The sequence below is a fragment of the Muntiacus reevesi genome, chromosome 10, assembly GCF_963930625.1.
Source record: "Muntiacus reevesi chromosome 10, mMunRee1.1, whole genome shotgun sequence".
Taxonomy (NCBI): Eukaryota; Metazoa; Chordata; class Mammalia; order Artiodactyla; family Cervidae; genus Muntiacus; species Muntiacus reevesi.
In genome coordinates, this window is record NC_089258.1 from 9,130,566 (window position 1) to 9,146,803 (window position 16,238).

The window sequence follows — 16,238 nt, forward strand, 5'->3', positions numbered from 1 at the left end:
AGGCTACAAATGTTCAGAGAAGGAAAAGGGTTCAAAACCAAAAGGGAAAAGGTAGAGATCTCAATGGCACTAAAAAAAATCCTGAGTTCCCCTGACTCACGAGGAAGCAACCATTTAGTAGGTTTTCAGGAAGACAGTAAGATCAATTAAATAGAAATTTGTTTTTCTTTCAAATCTCCCACTGGCCATTTGTTTCTGACAAAAACTCTGTTTGGTAATAGAAATAATGATTTTCTATCCTTTAAATCTTGCACCAGGAACTGTTCTACTAAGATTAATAGTGTCTCTAATGAGATGTTTAGAGATAAAGACCAATGTTAAGCTGAATTCTTTTTTGAGAACTAACAATTCTCAAGATATGCTTTTCCTAAAAAATAGGCAAGGTCAAGTGATTATGTATTTAGCTATATTATCTGCTTTCCGCCTATCCTGAATACCTTTTTTTTTTTGGCCAAGAGAAACACTCTCTTATTGCTTCTCCTTTAGCATACCACTGCACAGAGTACAAAAATGCACAGCATCCCAAGAAGAAATGCAAATTATTAGTGGACCCTAATTGTGGAGTGAGGTGTGGATCTTGCCAGCAATGACTTGGGCCAGTTGGAGCACAGTTGGACAGCGAAGGAGGTGGGTTTGGCGCCACCTGATCCTTTTGAGTCTGCAAGCTTCAGAATTAGGCTCATGGGTAGAAGATCAATAGAATGATCTGCTACTGCAAAGTAGAATTCTCAACGTGCCTTAGCTTAGGTTTTGCTGCAACTGGGTTGCAACTTTAGAGTTTGTTTACCACTGGCTCAAAAGCTTAAGAGTGCTCTCAGAGCTTGCCTTTCAGCAGGGCTTGGATTCTGAGCATCCATGAGACTCTGGAGAGCTTGCTACGCTTTATGGCTTTGCTGCCAACTCTCTGAGCTTCAGGAAATCTCTTTTGCTCTTCAGTCCCATCCATGGCTCTCTGCACCTCAGGTGATTATTTTTCTTCCTGTGGTCGTGTCCGCCACCATGGTCAAGGGATGTTCTGCCCTGGCTCAAGGTCAGCAATGCCTCAGAGGGGTTGCACTCAGCCTTCCCACCCTGTCCAGCTTTCGCATACTGCCCCTCTTCACTCAGGGAAGGCCTGGGGTCCAGTGGTGGTAGGAGAGCACAACTCACTCTAAAGACTCTGGGGTCCCAGACTCCAACTCACGCTGGAGACTCTGGGGTCCCAACCAGTCAGGTCAGCCCACTCATAGTCACTAAAGGCTTGTTAAAGGCTTAGCCTCCTCCCTGCCCCCCTCCTCTGGCATATTCCTCCTCCTCTCCCTACCACCAGAGGTGAAAGCAGCTGCAGGTCTCTGCCGCCCCAGGAAGGACATTCTGGATCTTAGTACACTGAGGTTTCTTTGCATCCTCATGTTCAGATGAGTTTTTAAAATATGGCTTTGTAATTTATCTAGCTTATTGATGCTATTTTGGTGTTAGAGGGAGATCAAAGTCTCATGCTTTCCACATCCTGACTGGAAGAGTGCCCAGTCTGTCATTTCTCTTTACTTAAGGAAATTATATTCTGTAAAATCTTTGAGGACCATTAGGGACCACATCTATGCAGAGCATTAGATAGAATGCTACAAGTGTGGGTGACTGCCATGCTTTGGAGGAGACAGTGGTGATGCTCTGGAGCCAGGCAGGGACAAGATATATAGAAGAGCAGCCACTTAGAGAAACTTCAGGGTACTTCATAGGAACACTCAGGTTTCAGGTCAAGTTCTGTTGTTTCATAATTGTATAGCCTTGAATAAGTGAGTTTCTCGGGCCTCTGTTTCCTTATCGGTGAAACAAGGTGGTCACAAACAATCAAATGGAGGAAGAATGTGAACGGGCTGAGCAGGATGGTGGTGACTCAGGGAACAGATGACTCTTTTAAAGGGCACTGCTGCTTAACTTTGCTGTGTTGGTTTCAGGGCTTTGTGTTAACAAATCCCCCAGGTGAAAGTAAAGCTCAAATTTTATTCCAACTGATTTCCATTTTTCAAAACTATTATTTGGCCTAAAAACATATATCTGTGCCAGATGGTAATCCAAGGATTATCATTATAACCTCTGCTTTGGACTCCAAGAGTCTCTCCAGTGTCATAATTAGGTGTTGAGTTTCTTTGCTTTGGACTAGTGACCTCTTGATATTTAAAGGCTTTGAATGATAATTATAGCTATAGATGACCAATAAAAAATTCAGAAGCAAATTAGTTGTTGTTTCATGTATATTGTTTTCAGATAGAATCTTTCAAAAACATCAGATCATGGAGCACGTAGATAATGAAGAGGCTCCCAGCTTGTTGGAGAAGCAGCTGAAGATCACTGGGCTAGGTAGGTCATCCAATACTTCTACAGTTTCTGACACACAGTTACTCTTCAACAAATATTTGCTGCATGAAGGGATGGACAGATATGTGGATGGATGGATGGATGGATGGATGATGGGTGTGTGGATAGATGAATGGATAAATACACTGTTATAATTTCATCAAAAGTTCAAAATGTCTTTGATTCTATGCATAATTTAGAACCACATGTCAAGGGTAATCAAAGAGTGTAATAAGTAATGACTGAGTCCTTCTTCAAAGCCATGTTGCATTTCCATGACATTGCTTTCTCCCTTCAAGTCACCTTAGCCAGATTTCATCTGTATAAGAAATGTTGATGGATTGGGTGCACACATCATTTCTCCCTGACTGAGCAGGCTACAGTTCACAGGATCGCAAGAGTTAGGCACGACTTAGCACTCTCTTTCTTTCAAGGCTTTCTAGAAATGTCCCTGACTCTAAGCCACATAATACAAAGATTTAGTTTCTACAGGAGGGTCATTTGATGCCAAATCATTCCATCTTCCCATTCCTAAGATGAGTATTACATCAGAGAATGAAAATGGATTTGATAACCTACCAGAGAGAGGGAGAAGGGTGGCAGGGAGAGAGAGAAAGGTAAGGAGAAAGAGATTCTGGGGCAGGGCTGGGGAGGAGGAAGGTAGCGGGAGGGAGAGAGGAAGGAAAGGAGATTCTAGGCTTTTGGAATGAGAACCTTGAGAACGGAAAGGATACAGGGCAAGGGGAAAGAGGGATGACTGAGCAAAAGCACATTTTAAGAAAGATTGGAGTTGTAAAATAATCTGACATTTCCCCTCTTCCTTTTACACAGTAAACATTCTTCTCAAAACTGTACAAAATAGTTTCCTAAGGGGACTCTGGTAAACTACTAATTGGAAGCACAGGTAGAGGGTACTTCCATAGCAGGGCACTTATTTCTGGAAAGCTAGACATTTTTTAAATTATAAATCCTTGCCGGGAAGCCATGGCATGTGATTTACATAGAATGTGAGTTCTGAGAAATAAAAAGAGATAACGAGTCTGTTTAAAATACACCCAGTGTCATCATTACTTCCAGCACAAAACACCCTGTATTAGATCATTACGGAGATGGCTAATCCAATCATTTTTATGCTCTTTAAGGCAAGGAATACACCATCAAACCACCTCACTGCCAACTGAGATTTCTGAATATTTAAAAGCTGATGACTTGTGACTGGAACTGATTCAAAAATCTTGGCTTCTGATGAGAAACCTGATGAACTGGTATTGAGAGGACTAGCTGAGTAGAAACTCCAGGAAAAACTTCAGGGAAGCCTATCAGCGCTCCTGATAGTGAAGTCATTCTTATTCCTTGATCTTCAACCCCCTCCAAGTACTCTCAGGGCTAATGGCATAGGTCATCCCTCTTAACCCAGATGGTTGGGATTAAAGCAGTGGAAAACAGAAACCAAGAGAGTAAAACATAACTGTCACATCCCCCGGGACTGTGGGGGCTTCCAATGTAGTGCGAGTGATAAAGTGATAAAGAACCAGCCTGCCAATAGAACCCAAGAGACATGGGTTCTATCCCTGGGTTGGGAAGATCCCCTGGAAAAGGAAATGGCAACCCATTCCAGTATTCTTGCCTGGGAAATCCCATGGACAGAGGAGCATGGTGGGCTGCAGTCCATGGGGTCGCAAACAGCGGGACACAACAGCACATACACCCCGCAGGGATTATGGCAATGGCTTCCTCCAGCCACCAGGGGGCTCTAGGAGGAATATCCTATTTCTAAGCAGTCCTATTGCTAGAATCTCATCTCTGCATACCGAACTCAAAATCTATAAATTATGAGCTTGTTTCTTATACCAAAATTTTAAAACAAAATATGGATCCTTTTGCCTTAAAATTATCTGCAGAGTCAGGATTTGCTGTTCAGTCGCTCAGTCGTGTCTGACTCTTTTCAATCCCATGCATGGCAGCACACCAGGCTTCCCTGGCCTTCACCATCTCCTGGAGCTTGCTCAAACTCATGTCCATTGAGTCGGTGATGCCATCCAACCAGAGTCAGGATAGTGAAGAAAAAATTGATTCGAGATCTGTTCCGAAAAGTCAAAGTGTTAGTCACTCAGTCGTGTCTGACACTTTGCAACCCCAGGGACTGTATTCTGCCAGGCTCCTCTGTCCATGGGATTCTCCAGGCAAGAATACTGGAGTGGGTAGCCATTCCCTTCTCCAGGGGATCTTCCTGACCCAGGGATCGAACCCATGTCTCTTGCACTGCAGGTAGATTCTTTAGCATCTGAGCCACCAGGAAAGTCAGATATTTAAAATAGGTCAGCGAACTAGAACCCATGAATCAAATCTGGTCCACAATCTGTTTTGTCAATAAAGTTTTAGTGAATCACCACTTACTCATTTATGTATTATCTATGTCACTCTACAGAAGCAGAGTTGAGTGGCTGCAATTGAGACCATACAGCCCAAAGAGCCAAACAAATTCATTAACTACACCTGATCTAAAAGAAGCATTTGGCTTCAGCAAGTTTTAGCACTGACATATATTAAAAAATGTGAATGATACATATCTATATTCTCTAGTTCAGAGGACATTAAGAGGCCCAAAGATGCCTTTACAAAAACTCTTTCTAAATAAACCTCTGTCAGCTATATACCTACTAGAATGGCCAAAATTCAGAACACTGAAAACACGAAATGCTGGTAAAGATTGTGGAACAACAAGAACTCACTGCTGGTGGGAATGCAAAATGGTACAGCCAACTTGGAAGACAGTTTGGCAGTTCTTACAAAATTAAATATACTCTTACCATACAATCCAGCAATCATGCTTCCTGATATTTACCCAAAGGAGATGAAAATTTATGCCCACACAAAAGCCTACCCATGGATGATTATAATAACTTTATTCATAATTTCCAAAACTTGAAAGCAACCATATGTTCTTCAGTAGGTAAAAGGATAAATAAACTGTGGTACATACAACAGAATATTATTCAGCAGTAGAAAGAAATGAACTATCAATAGAACAACAAGCAGGAATCTTAAGTACATACTGCTTAGTGAAAGAAGCTAATTTGAAAAGGTTGCATGCTATAAGGTTTCAACTACATGACATTCTAGAAAAGGCAAAACTATGGAGACAGCTAACAGATCAGTGGTTGCCAGAGGTTAGGGAGGGATGAATAAGGCAGAGCACAGAACATGTTCAGGGCAGTGAAAATTTTCTGTATGATATTATAATAGTGGATATATGTTATACTGTTGTCCAAATCCACAGAATGTACAACCTCAAGGGTGAACCCTAAAGTATATGGACTGTGCATAATACCTACAAGTCAATGTAGTTTCATCTATTATAACAAACGTACCACTCTGGTGGGGGACGGACATAGATACGGGGGAAGCTGTGCAAGTAGAGGGGCGGGGAATATAGAGGAAATCTGCATACTTTCCTCTTCTTAATTCTGATGTGAAACTAAAACTCTTCAAAAAAAATAAAGTCTGTTAAAACAAAAACTCTATTAGTCAATGAGACTGTGAAGGCCATTCAGAGATGTTTGCTAGCTGTTTCCACTTCACACCTTCTGGACCTGATAGAATTTCCCTTCCTGGTGGTTGTGTTGGGGCTTTCCTGGTGGCTCGGATGGTAAAGGGTCCACCTGCAATGCAGGAGATTCAGGGTCAGTCCCTGGGTTGGGAAGATGCTCAGGAGAAGGGAATGGCTACCCACTCCAGTATTCTTGCCTGGAGAACTCCATGGACAGATGAGCCTGGCGGGCTGTTGAGTGTGGCCATGTGACTAGCTCTGGCACAGTGGATAAGCAGAAGTGACATGTATCACTTCCAAGCTAAAGCAGGACTTTCCACAGCTCTCTTTTTTCTGGCAAATCCAAGCTCGTGACTCCCTAAGTGCCAATGATGAACCAAGTCCCCCAGCTGACCTCTTGTGGGTGTACATCAGAGCAAGAAACAAACCTTTCTTGTTCTAACCCACTGAGCTTTTAGGAGTTGTTTCCTCAGGAAAATCTAGCTTACCTTGGCTGATACTGAGATGATCAATAATTGCAGTATTACCCTTGCAAAACTATGTCTTCTCCCCTCCGCTAGTCAGTGATGGGGCACATTTGAAGAGGCAAAGCTGACCCATGAACTTCATTCACAAATCTCTTCAAAAGAGTCTAAGCACTTAGTCCAAGCAGACTCTGACTAAAATCTTGGCCTTATATTTTCAAGCACCTCAACATTCCAGAGTCTTTCTCTCTCTCTCTTCCCCCTAAAGAACTCTCTTATTAATGCCTGTCTATCAAGCCACCTTGGGTCCACCTTCAAGTGCTGTGTAGCCTCCTAAGAAGGAAAGTTTTTCCTCTCTGATTAATTTTCTCCCAAGAATCACAACTTCAGTCCTTCCACAGAGAGCATAGGAGGAGAATGATTCTAATCAAGTAAAAAGGCTGGAGAAGGTTGTGACTCCCCAGAGCCAATACTGTTTATCTGGCAAATCATGGTCCTTTTGCTAGTGTCTGAGAGTCTCTTTTGCCATCTCTTGTTCTCTTTCTTGATTTTTTCAGAAAACAGGTAGGAGCGGAACATTATTTGGAGGACCCTTCAAACCCCAACAAAGGCCAACTGGAAACCTTTCAGGAAGTTTCCATAACAACAAATCATTGATCATGCTTTATCCCTTTGTTGTGTGGAAGGGTCACAGGTGTTGTGATAACCATGGAGAGTAGGAGAGTAACACCTTGGTACAGCCTCCCCAAGTCACAGATGGGTCTCTGCCATCATGACTCTTCCCTGGCACTCTCAGGCTTGCAGAGCAGTCCAGCCAAAGGTCCAGTTCCCACACAAGAAGATCAATACTTTCATGACCTGTGCACAAAGGGCTTGCTGATCCCCAGCATCACCTCCAGTCTCTGCAGCAAGCTTCCAGCCAATTATAGAAAGCCCCTTCTCTTCTACCTTATCAGCTTGGCTGCTCTTCTTATCTTCTCATCAAACCTGAAACCTCTCTCCACTGCACTGATGCAGAAGCAAACATATGACTACTTATGGAGGAAAAGGAGCCAAATCACACAGGAAAATATCGTCTGAGTCTCTCTTTGCAGTATCACATGATTTCTGGCTATTTCGTCCTCCACACATACAACACTGACTTCTTCACAAGGGCCTTCTGGGCATCACAAACGTGTCGCAACACAGCAAAGCAGTGTTGGCCAAGCCATGGCATTCACTTCTGGGATCTACAAACCATCTACTGGAGCTCTATATTCTCTAGATGCATGATGACTACTTTCAGGGTTATCAACAAACTCAGGAGCTGGCACAAGGTTCAGTGTACAGCTTTCTGATTACAAAAGGCAATCTGGAGTCTTCTTTGATCCACTCATTTACTCATGAAACCGAGCAGGTCACCAAGTCTTGCTACAATGTCTCTCAAGAACCTCTTTGGGTTTCTCTACTCCTATTCTTGTGAGGTCCCCAGCATGTTTCCTGGATGACAGAACTAACTGGTTCTTCTCCCACAGTCCCCACCCTCACCATGGTGATCACCGCGGAACATCAACATGACTACCAGCTTGCCTTATGGATGCTCAGCCCAGGGGATAAGAGCATAGGTGTTAGTGTCAGGTAAGAACAAGGTTCAAGTCCAGACTCTGCTACTAACAAGTCCTTCACTCCAGGCTGTGCTTGCTTCACCTCAGATGGGGACAACAATGGACCCTACCTCGTAGAGTCTGGGAAGACTGAGTGGGTGGTGTATGTTAGGCTCTTGGCACAGTATTTTGGCGTCCAGTAAGAGCTCAACAAACATTTATTACCATATGTTCCAAGCATCTGAGGCCCTGCAAATTCTGTTCAGAGCAGGCTGTTCCACCTCCTTTCACCATTAAGCCGCACAGTGGCCGTGACTCCTTCGTCCCAAGGGTCTCACCCTGGGCTGCCCACATGCTGCTGGTCCACGGCCCTCACGCAACACTGTACTCAGCTGTTTCAGCTGCGTTGGACTCCTTGTGACCCCATGGACGGCAGCCTGCCAGGCTCCTCTGTCCATGGGACTCTTCGGGTAAGAATACTGGAGTGAGGTGCCATGCCCTGACAGGATCTTCCTGACCTAGGGATCGAACTCGTGGAATCTCGTGCATCTTCTGCATCACAGGCAGATTCTTTACCGCTGAGCCCCCCGGGAAGTCCAATGGCAACGTCAGGACTTGACTTTTACCTCCAGCTTGCTAGTCCCCGAAATGTAGAAAGAGTAGGCAGGCTGTCATATTTTCAACAAAGCTTTCATTAGGAGACGATACCCTAAAATTACCGCCGGAAAAGGTACATTAGTTTCTGAAATCGGTACAATTTCTTGATGTCTAAGCATCTTTATTAAGAACAAAGGTCTTACTAAAGCAGAACCACGCTGCCCCCTTTACGGTCCACATGTACAGTCTTCTCAAACTCACCAGAAGGGGGAGTGCCAGCATAAAGCAGGATCTGGGCACTCCCTCTCAAGGGGACAGATATTTGTTCCAGGACTCACAATCCAATGACATTAGTTGTGTGTATATATATAATTACCAGAATCCCAGAAGGTGGAAGCATCTCAGTGCTTATAATTCTTCATCCATACTTGTCATAGTACAGCCCATGCTTGCTATTATTACCAAAATGAATTTCCTGTGATTTGCAAGAATCTAAGTTCTAGTTACAGACTAGAATACCTGAGTTACCTGGATTCCAAACTGGTGATGATTCCTATCCATGCTTCATTCCTACCTGTTAGCCCATGCGTAGTAGAAGTATCAGAATACTCAAAAGCCTGGAGCTAGGCCGCCTGGATTCAAATCCTGCCTCTATCACTTGCTAGCTGTGTGATCTTTGGTAAAATGTTTAATCTCTCTGCGCTTCAGTTCCTTCAACTGTAAAACGGAAGAACCATGGCACCTATCTCCTGGACTACTGCAAAGATTAAATGAATCAATATGCACAAGTACTTAAAATAGTGTCCTATACACAGTGAATAAATACTGTATGTGATTTTGCTCCTTCTAATGGTACTGCTCTGCAGTTAACAATCATCCTAGAGCCTCACAGACAAGGCAAAGAGAAGCAGACACTGAATCTGCTATCTTGAAAGCAGCTCAGTAAAGGAAACCTTGCCAATGGATCCTATTTTATTAATACTTGGGGTCAAAATTTAAGCAAAGACCACAGGACAGGGGAGAAGCAATGCAAAGTTCAAAACAGAAGGGATTACTTAATTATCCTAGATTTCACTTTCAGAAACTCAGGGTAGTCAAAACTCATAAGAAAATATATGGCTCTAATAATTGCTGATGGTTCATAAACAGCCACCCAGGGGACCCCACATCATTGAGACTGTCATTGATGGGGGACCTTGCCAGTGGCCAGAAATATTGCTCTGCCAGCTGAAACAGTCTATCCCCACATTACAAATATTTTTCGTTCACGACATGATTTCCACATTCCCTGTAGTATGAATACTTTCTCACCTCTATCATTCCTACAAACGTCTACCGCTATTACCTGAGTTCATTTTTATGGATTTCCACTATTTTTCTTTCCAGCTTCTGTGACTGCTTGGGGAAAATCTCAAATTCACTGATGTAATTCTCAGGATGCTCATCAGGATCGTAATCACCAAGCTCAGCTGTAACCAGTAAAAAATAAACAGAAAGATTAAAAACAACAAAAACAGGATATACATGGAATGGCTCCTGCCACCCAAAAGAAGAAAGTGGAACAAGCTCACGCAACAAAATGTGTTCGTCTCTATGGAAAGGCTACAGCCTGAGTGTCTAGAAGGTCATATTCTAGTTTAGATTTAGCTGTGTGATCTTGGACACTTGTTGAATGAACTGAGTTTCATTTTCTTCAACTATACAATAAAGGAATTTAAATCATTGTTTCTCAGTGGGGCACTATTGGCATTTGGGGAAATAAACAATTCTTTATTGTTTCAGACCTTCCAAGGTATGGTAAGACATTGAGCACTCCCACCCTTCAGGTTCTAGGTGGTGGTGGCACACCCATTATTGTGAATACCCAAAACGCCTCCCAATATTTCCAAGTGTTCCCCATGATAGGAGTGTTACCACCTCTATTTGGAACCCACTGAGTGTCCCTCAAGCCTCCTTTCGCAGTTAATTTTCTCTGAGTCGAAGAATTCCCAGACTGGAGCTGTTTAGTCTGAGATTTGTGCAGGTGTGGCCCATTCAATGAAAAAAAATCAAAACATAAAGGACCCAAGAGGATTTATTTATATAAAAATAAATGGATTGCTCTTCAAAGTAAAGAGTGCATGTCTAAGTATGGCTGAGCATCCCAGATTAAGTTTGCTGGGTTCTAATACAGGGTTCCTCCAGAGGGTTTTTAGGGGTAAAAAGAAATGCCTGCACATTTCTGAGCGCCCAGAGGGTCTATGAGAAGACAGACTAAGGATGAGCATTGACCACAGCCTGAAGCAGCAAAGGGGCTGTTCTTGCAATGGGAATGCATTCTACTGATTCCACAAGCTTTCTAAGTAAAATGAGTCAGAAGGGGCAAGTATCTCAGGCAGAAATAGCCCAGGACAGTACATTAAAGGTGGTGGGAAAACTGTGTTGGAGGAACTTGATCATCAACATGACTTTGAAGTAGATAGAAATCAATATGCCTTAAGCACATCTGCAAAATCACATCCAACTCTGTAATTTGTATCTACTGTCCCAGTACTGTTGAATCATCTAATGATGGTAAAAAGACAAAACTGGGAGGAAAGCAAAGCTCTTTAAAGCTTCTCAATAGAGTTCAAATTACAGTACAACCTAAATGTACACTACATGAGGAAGGACTTTCAAAATAAGATCTCAAATGTCATCAGCCACAGAGGGGAAATTGATTAATTTGATCATATCAATATTAAAATATTTCACTAAAATAGTCAAAATAATAAGTTGAAATAACATATTTGCAAAATAGAAGTCTGACAAAGGCTAATATCTAGAAAAAAAGAAAAAAAATTCCTACAAATCTATAAGTAAATGGGGAGGAATTCCAATAGGAAAAGGTGAAGGAATGTCAACAGCCAATTCACAGAAGGAAAACCCAAAGAGCTCATGTATGGAGAGTTGCTCAAACTCATCAGTACTGAGGGCCATCCAAACCAAAACTAGAAGATGTCACTTTATACCTATAAGATTAACAAAAAGTTTAGTAAGTCAGATGATTCTATGTGTTGGCAGGAACATGAGGAAATAGAAAGGCTTATGACACATTTGAAGATTCTTGATGCATGTAGCTCTTCTAGAGAGTAAGCTGGGAGTATTTAGTCTAATCTTACAACCCAGCAAGCCCATTTCTGGGCATATATTCTAGAAAAACTCTAGGTGCAACAAAAGATACGGGGCAACTTGGGTGTTCATTACTGCTGGGAGCAGTAAATACCACAAGGGCAATGCACCCCACTGGACTCTCTGCAGCAATTAAAAGCAACAAAATACAACTATACCCAGAAATGTGAGTAGATCCCCCAAACAGTGTTCTGGGCATAAAAAGGAAGGATTAAATATAGCCCCATTTAATTAATGAAGCTTAAGAATATATACACACAAAACAATACTAATCATTTTATAAGGATGTATGTCAAGTCAATGATATACAAGAATCCAGCTGTTGCCTTTAGGAATGAAAACAAAGAATAATGAAAAAAAAGGAAACTCAACCAATAGGTGGGCCAATGGGAGCAGGATGAAAGTGAGCCACGAACTGGTGATTAACTCAATTTAATCTTCAAAAAAAAAACCACCCATAACACACCAACACATACACACACACATACGCATGACCCCTGTAAGCTGGCTATGGACCCAAAACTTAGGAAATGGTATAACTCAGAGCCTACTTTTCCATAGGGAATGGATCACTGATAGTAAACGATGCCACGTCCAATGCAAACGTCAGCTTGCACAGTGGTTAGTAGCATCGTTTGTGCTTATGTTGTTTTCTGTTGCATTTGTGTTGTCCACGGTGGGTACTTCTCCTTCCAGGAAAACTTGTGAGATACAATGGCCTTGTACTGCCAAACACAGCAAATAAGTAGCCTGGCAAATGCCCGCAAACTCAGAGAAGGAACACCATGGAACCTGCACAGGGTTGCTGACAAGGTAAATGTCAACATCTGCCCCATCACTTGCCCTGCTTCCTTGTTCTTTGAAGCTTATCTTTAACTTTGACTTCACCTGAAGCAAAAGCTTATGAATGATTAAGCTCATTTAAAATTCTGTTTTCCATCCCAAGAGGAGTTGGGTAAGCAGCGTGTGGTTCTTTTCTGCACATGGTGTTGACGGCAAAGTTACATCAAATCACATACAGCACATGGGCTGGCTTGTGAGAATGTAAAATTAAAATAAAAGAAAATTTAATTGTCAGCAAAATCCAAAGAGCTGAAGCCAAATGATGAGTGTGACCGGATGATGGCAAAAGAAGTACTGACTTTCAAGGGCCATATGGCAGTGGCATTTCCCTTGGTTTGGGGAGAGCTTGTTCCAAAAGAACTTGAGATACAAGACATTACAGCTCCAGGGTTGACTTCTTCAGAAGATGTCCCTCACCACCCTTGCTTGATGAGGGGCCTCATGGGATCAGAGTGGCGACCCCTGTGTCCCTCTATGTAGACACTGAGACACCATCAAAACCTCCCGTTTACCTGTCTGCCCCTACCCCCCAAAAGGGACTTCACATAGCAATGCCTGCCACCTAGGAGTGTCCAATAAATGTTTGGAGAACACAGGGATGAGGTAGTAAACCAATCACTCTTTCCCAGGTACAGAGATAGAGCATACTTTGGTGCAATTTATGCAAGTGCCCTGGTTCACTTAACATAGTGGAGAATTGAGTGTGCCAGACACAGGGGGACTGCAGTAAAAAAGACCCCCAGAGTCCCACTTCCATGAAATTTAGATTCTACATAAGAGGCAATGCATAATAAGACCCCAACCAACTTAACAAGATAATTTCGTATATAAGTGCTTATGAAAAGACAACAAAACAGAGACACTAGAAAGAATAATGTGCAGAGAGAGGCTCCTTTAATAGTCCAGGAAGACTTCTCAGAGGAAGTGACATCTAACAGAGTTCTGAATAGCTAGAAGGAGCCACAGACCCACAGGGATTGGACATACCAGAAGTAGGAGATAAGATCAGTAATCCTGACATGTTGCTGTTTTGCTGAAGGAACAGGAAAATATGTGCACCAAGAAAGGCCAAAAATAGATCCCTAGGGCTTTGTGTGTTTGTTTTGCAATTTTCATTATGAAAGACAATGCAAATCATGCATTGAAAATACTCATATTTAGTGTATACAGGTAGCAAAACTCTGGATGGCTGCCTGTATTATATACTCAGAACATTCTGAAAGCTTAAAACATCCTCCTTCAAAGAATGTTAGCAAACAAGAGGCCAATAAAAAGTCACATGTCCTCCGCTTTCTAATCCTTTACTCCACATTTCCTATCACTCTGAAAGCATAAGCAGTTCTGACAAAGCAGATCTTTATCTGCATTTGTAACGATCTCCAAGGCTGCTATAATAACTCCCCCAGCCACAGAGAGTTTTATGAATCCAGCTTTTACTGGATTTGCTACAAATGGCCCGTGGACACCACTGCGTTTTAGAGCTAAAAGGCTTCTTTGAGGTCTGTCAGTCCATTTCCAACTCTACTCTCCCGAGAGCATCTGTGAGTGTGGCCAGTGATAATAGCAACAAGGGATGAGACGGGACCCTGATCATTTGGCTGGAGGCTTTGTGGCTTTATCTCAAACATAAAACAGGATGGAGAGTTTCCCATTACAGATCCATATTGAGCTTGCCCTTGGAGAATTGATCATGATTCACTAATGTCTAAATGCGTCCTGAAACGCTCATAGGCTAGTCTGCTGCTCGGATTAGTATTGATTTGCTTTTCCTTTATGGAAGACAGTGCACCCTAACCAGGAACTTGCAGTCTTCACAGGAAAGGTTTGAACATTCTTTAGCTCTGTGTAAGAGAGGCAGCTTTCAGAAGCACACACTCCACCTTGGAGTAGATGGAAGGATTAAATCTCATCAGGGTATCACCATCACCCTGATTTTAAACTTTAATATCTCCAAGGGTTTTAACAACTCTGCCAAAACCTGCTAAGCAGTACTAGGTTGCTCCCAGAGGAAGGGGAAAAGCAACACAGATAGACTTCAGATTTCTCAGAGTGCACACACCCAGAAACAGGGTCCTAGGAACCATTTCACAGCACAGAGCATCCCCTGGGGACAGTGGTGAGTGACAGTGAAACCCCAGAATGACGGGGATTTCTCTTAAGCTGTGAATGAAGTCTGGAACTGTGATCAGACAGGTGACTGTCATCAACCACTTATGACCCCATCATAAGCTCCTTCGATATTTCAAATCCTTTATAAGAGTGACAAGCTCACTTGGTAATCTCTCTCTCACCCCCTTCCCTCCCCTCCTCTCTCTCTCCCTCTCTCTCCATCCCTCCTCTCTTCTCCTAGTTCCCTTCCCCACCCTCGTCTTCTCTCATAAACATGTCACCAGCATCCAAGCTACAAATGGCTGGAACACCTGAGTCCCTCCAAACAGGCCCAGCTGGCTCCTGGCAGGCCCAGAGAAACAGAACATCTGAGTCATTCTCCACTGTGTCCTGAGCCCTTCCCCACGGCAATGCATTGCTTCGGGTCCTGGAGACTGCCTTCCCTCAAACAACTTTTTCTTATAGGTAGAAACATGAAAACCATGTCCTAAGTGTTTGCCACTTCCCACAGGGGCCTATTCAACCCTGAGACCAAGTCTCATGAAATCATCATGCAGCAGTGAAGGAGGTATGACCACCTCTTTCAATATATGAAGACACTAAAGCTTCAAGAGTTTAAATCACTTGTCTGTGGTGAAATAATCAGGAGATGGGAATTCAGGCTCAAACTGAGAAATGAGGGACTGTGAGCCTGGGGTTCTCACCATGCTGTGTGACTGTTGTAAAGGTGAAGAATTAGATATGGTACACATATATATACACATACTACACATGTGGATATACCTGTATAAATCCTTTGACATTTCATCAAGGCGTTCATCAAAGGTTTGAAATGACACCTGTTTGACACCTGCCTTCCTGGACACAGATCCCCTGCTCAATATACCCAGCACGCCCCACACTTGGTATTTGGCGCTCAGGGCATTGAAGATCCCATAATCCTTCAGAGCTTCTTATAAAGTCATGCATTCCATCCCCTTTGAAACAGAGACTCTGAGCTCTCGCTTGGGACCTTGAGGATGCTGTTCATGCAGAGGCCCCTGGGACCACAACAGCCCATCTTCCAGCAGGACCCCAGGGGCTTGGGAGGGAAGGAGGGGGGTTCCACTGCTGATCACCCAGCCCTGACAGGCCTCCAACCCTAACACACACAGGATGAGCACATGCTGGGGAGGAGAGAGGCTCTGAACAGCCGAAGCTCTGCTGTCCCGTACAACAGTGGGGACGGGCAGCTGGGCCCACACTTACCTTGAACAATACAGGCACCCAGGTAGGCAGCATCCGAAAAGGAGCAGAGGAGTCGACCGTGGAAAATATCTCTTTTAATTTGCAGGTACAAAAGGTACCTGCAATGCAAAAGGAGAAAGAGTCGCCCTAAGTAAGAGTCGCCCTGAGGCCTGGAAGAAGCAGAAGGATTGTTTACGTTTCATCCACCTGGGTCACCAGAACCCTACCTGCGCTGCTTGGAGGGCGAGCAGAAGAAAACTGGGAGGGGCCCCAGGGTTCAGAAAACTTGAAGTGTCTGCAGCCACTTCCAAGAGAGATGGGGAGGATAGAGGAGAGCCATGGGGCCTAGCAGCCACCGTCCCTGGGGGAAAAGTCAGA

The 16,238-nt window shown here is 43.3% G+C and overlaps 1 protein-coding gene across 2 annotated transcripts in view; it reads right to left on the reverse strand.

Moving 5' to 3' along the window:
* The window catches only part of FRMD3 (FERM domain containing 3), a 325,040-nt gene that overhangs the window by 99,869 nt on the left and 208,933 nt on the right, over positions 1–16,238 (reverse strand). For both annotated transcript variants that reach the window (XM_065947120.1, XM_065947119.1), the window contains exons 5-6: positions 15,882–15,979; positions 9,877–10,000 (exon numbers count right to left, since the gene is read on the reverse strand). In XM_065947120.1, coding sequence (XP_065803192.1) covers positions 9,877–10,000; positions 15,882–15,979 — 222 coding nt within the window. The remainder of the gene's footprint in view (positions 1–9,876; positions 10,001–15,881; positions 15,980–16,238) is intronic.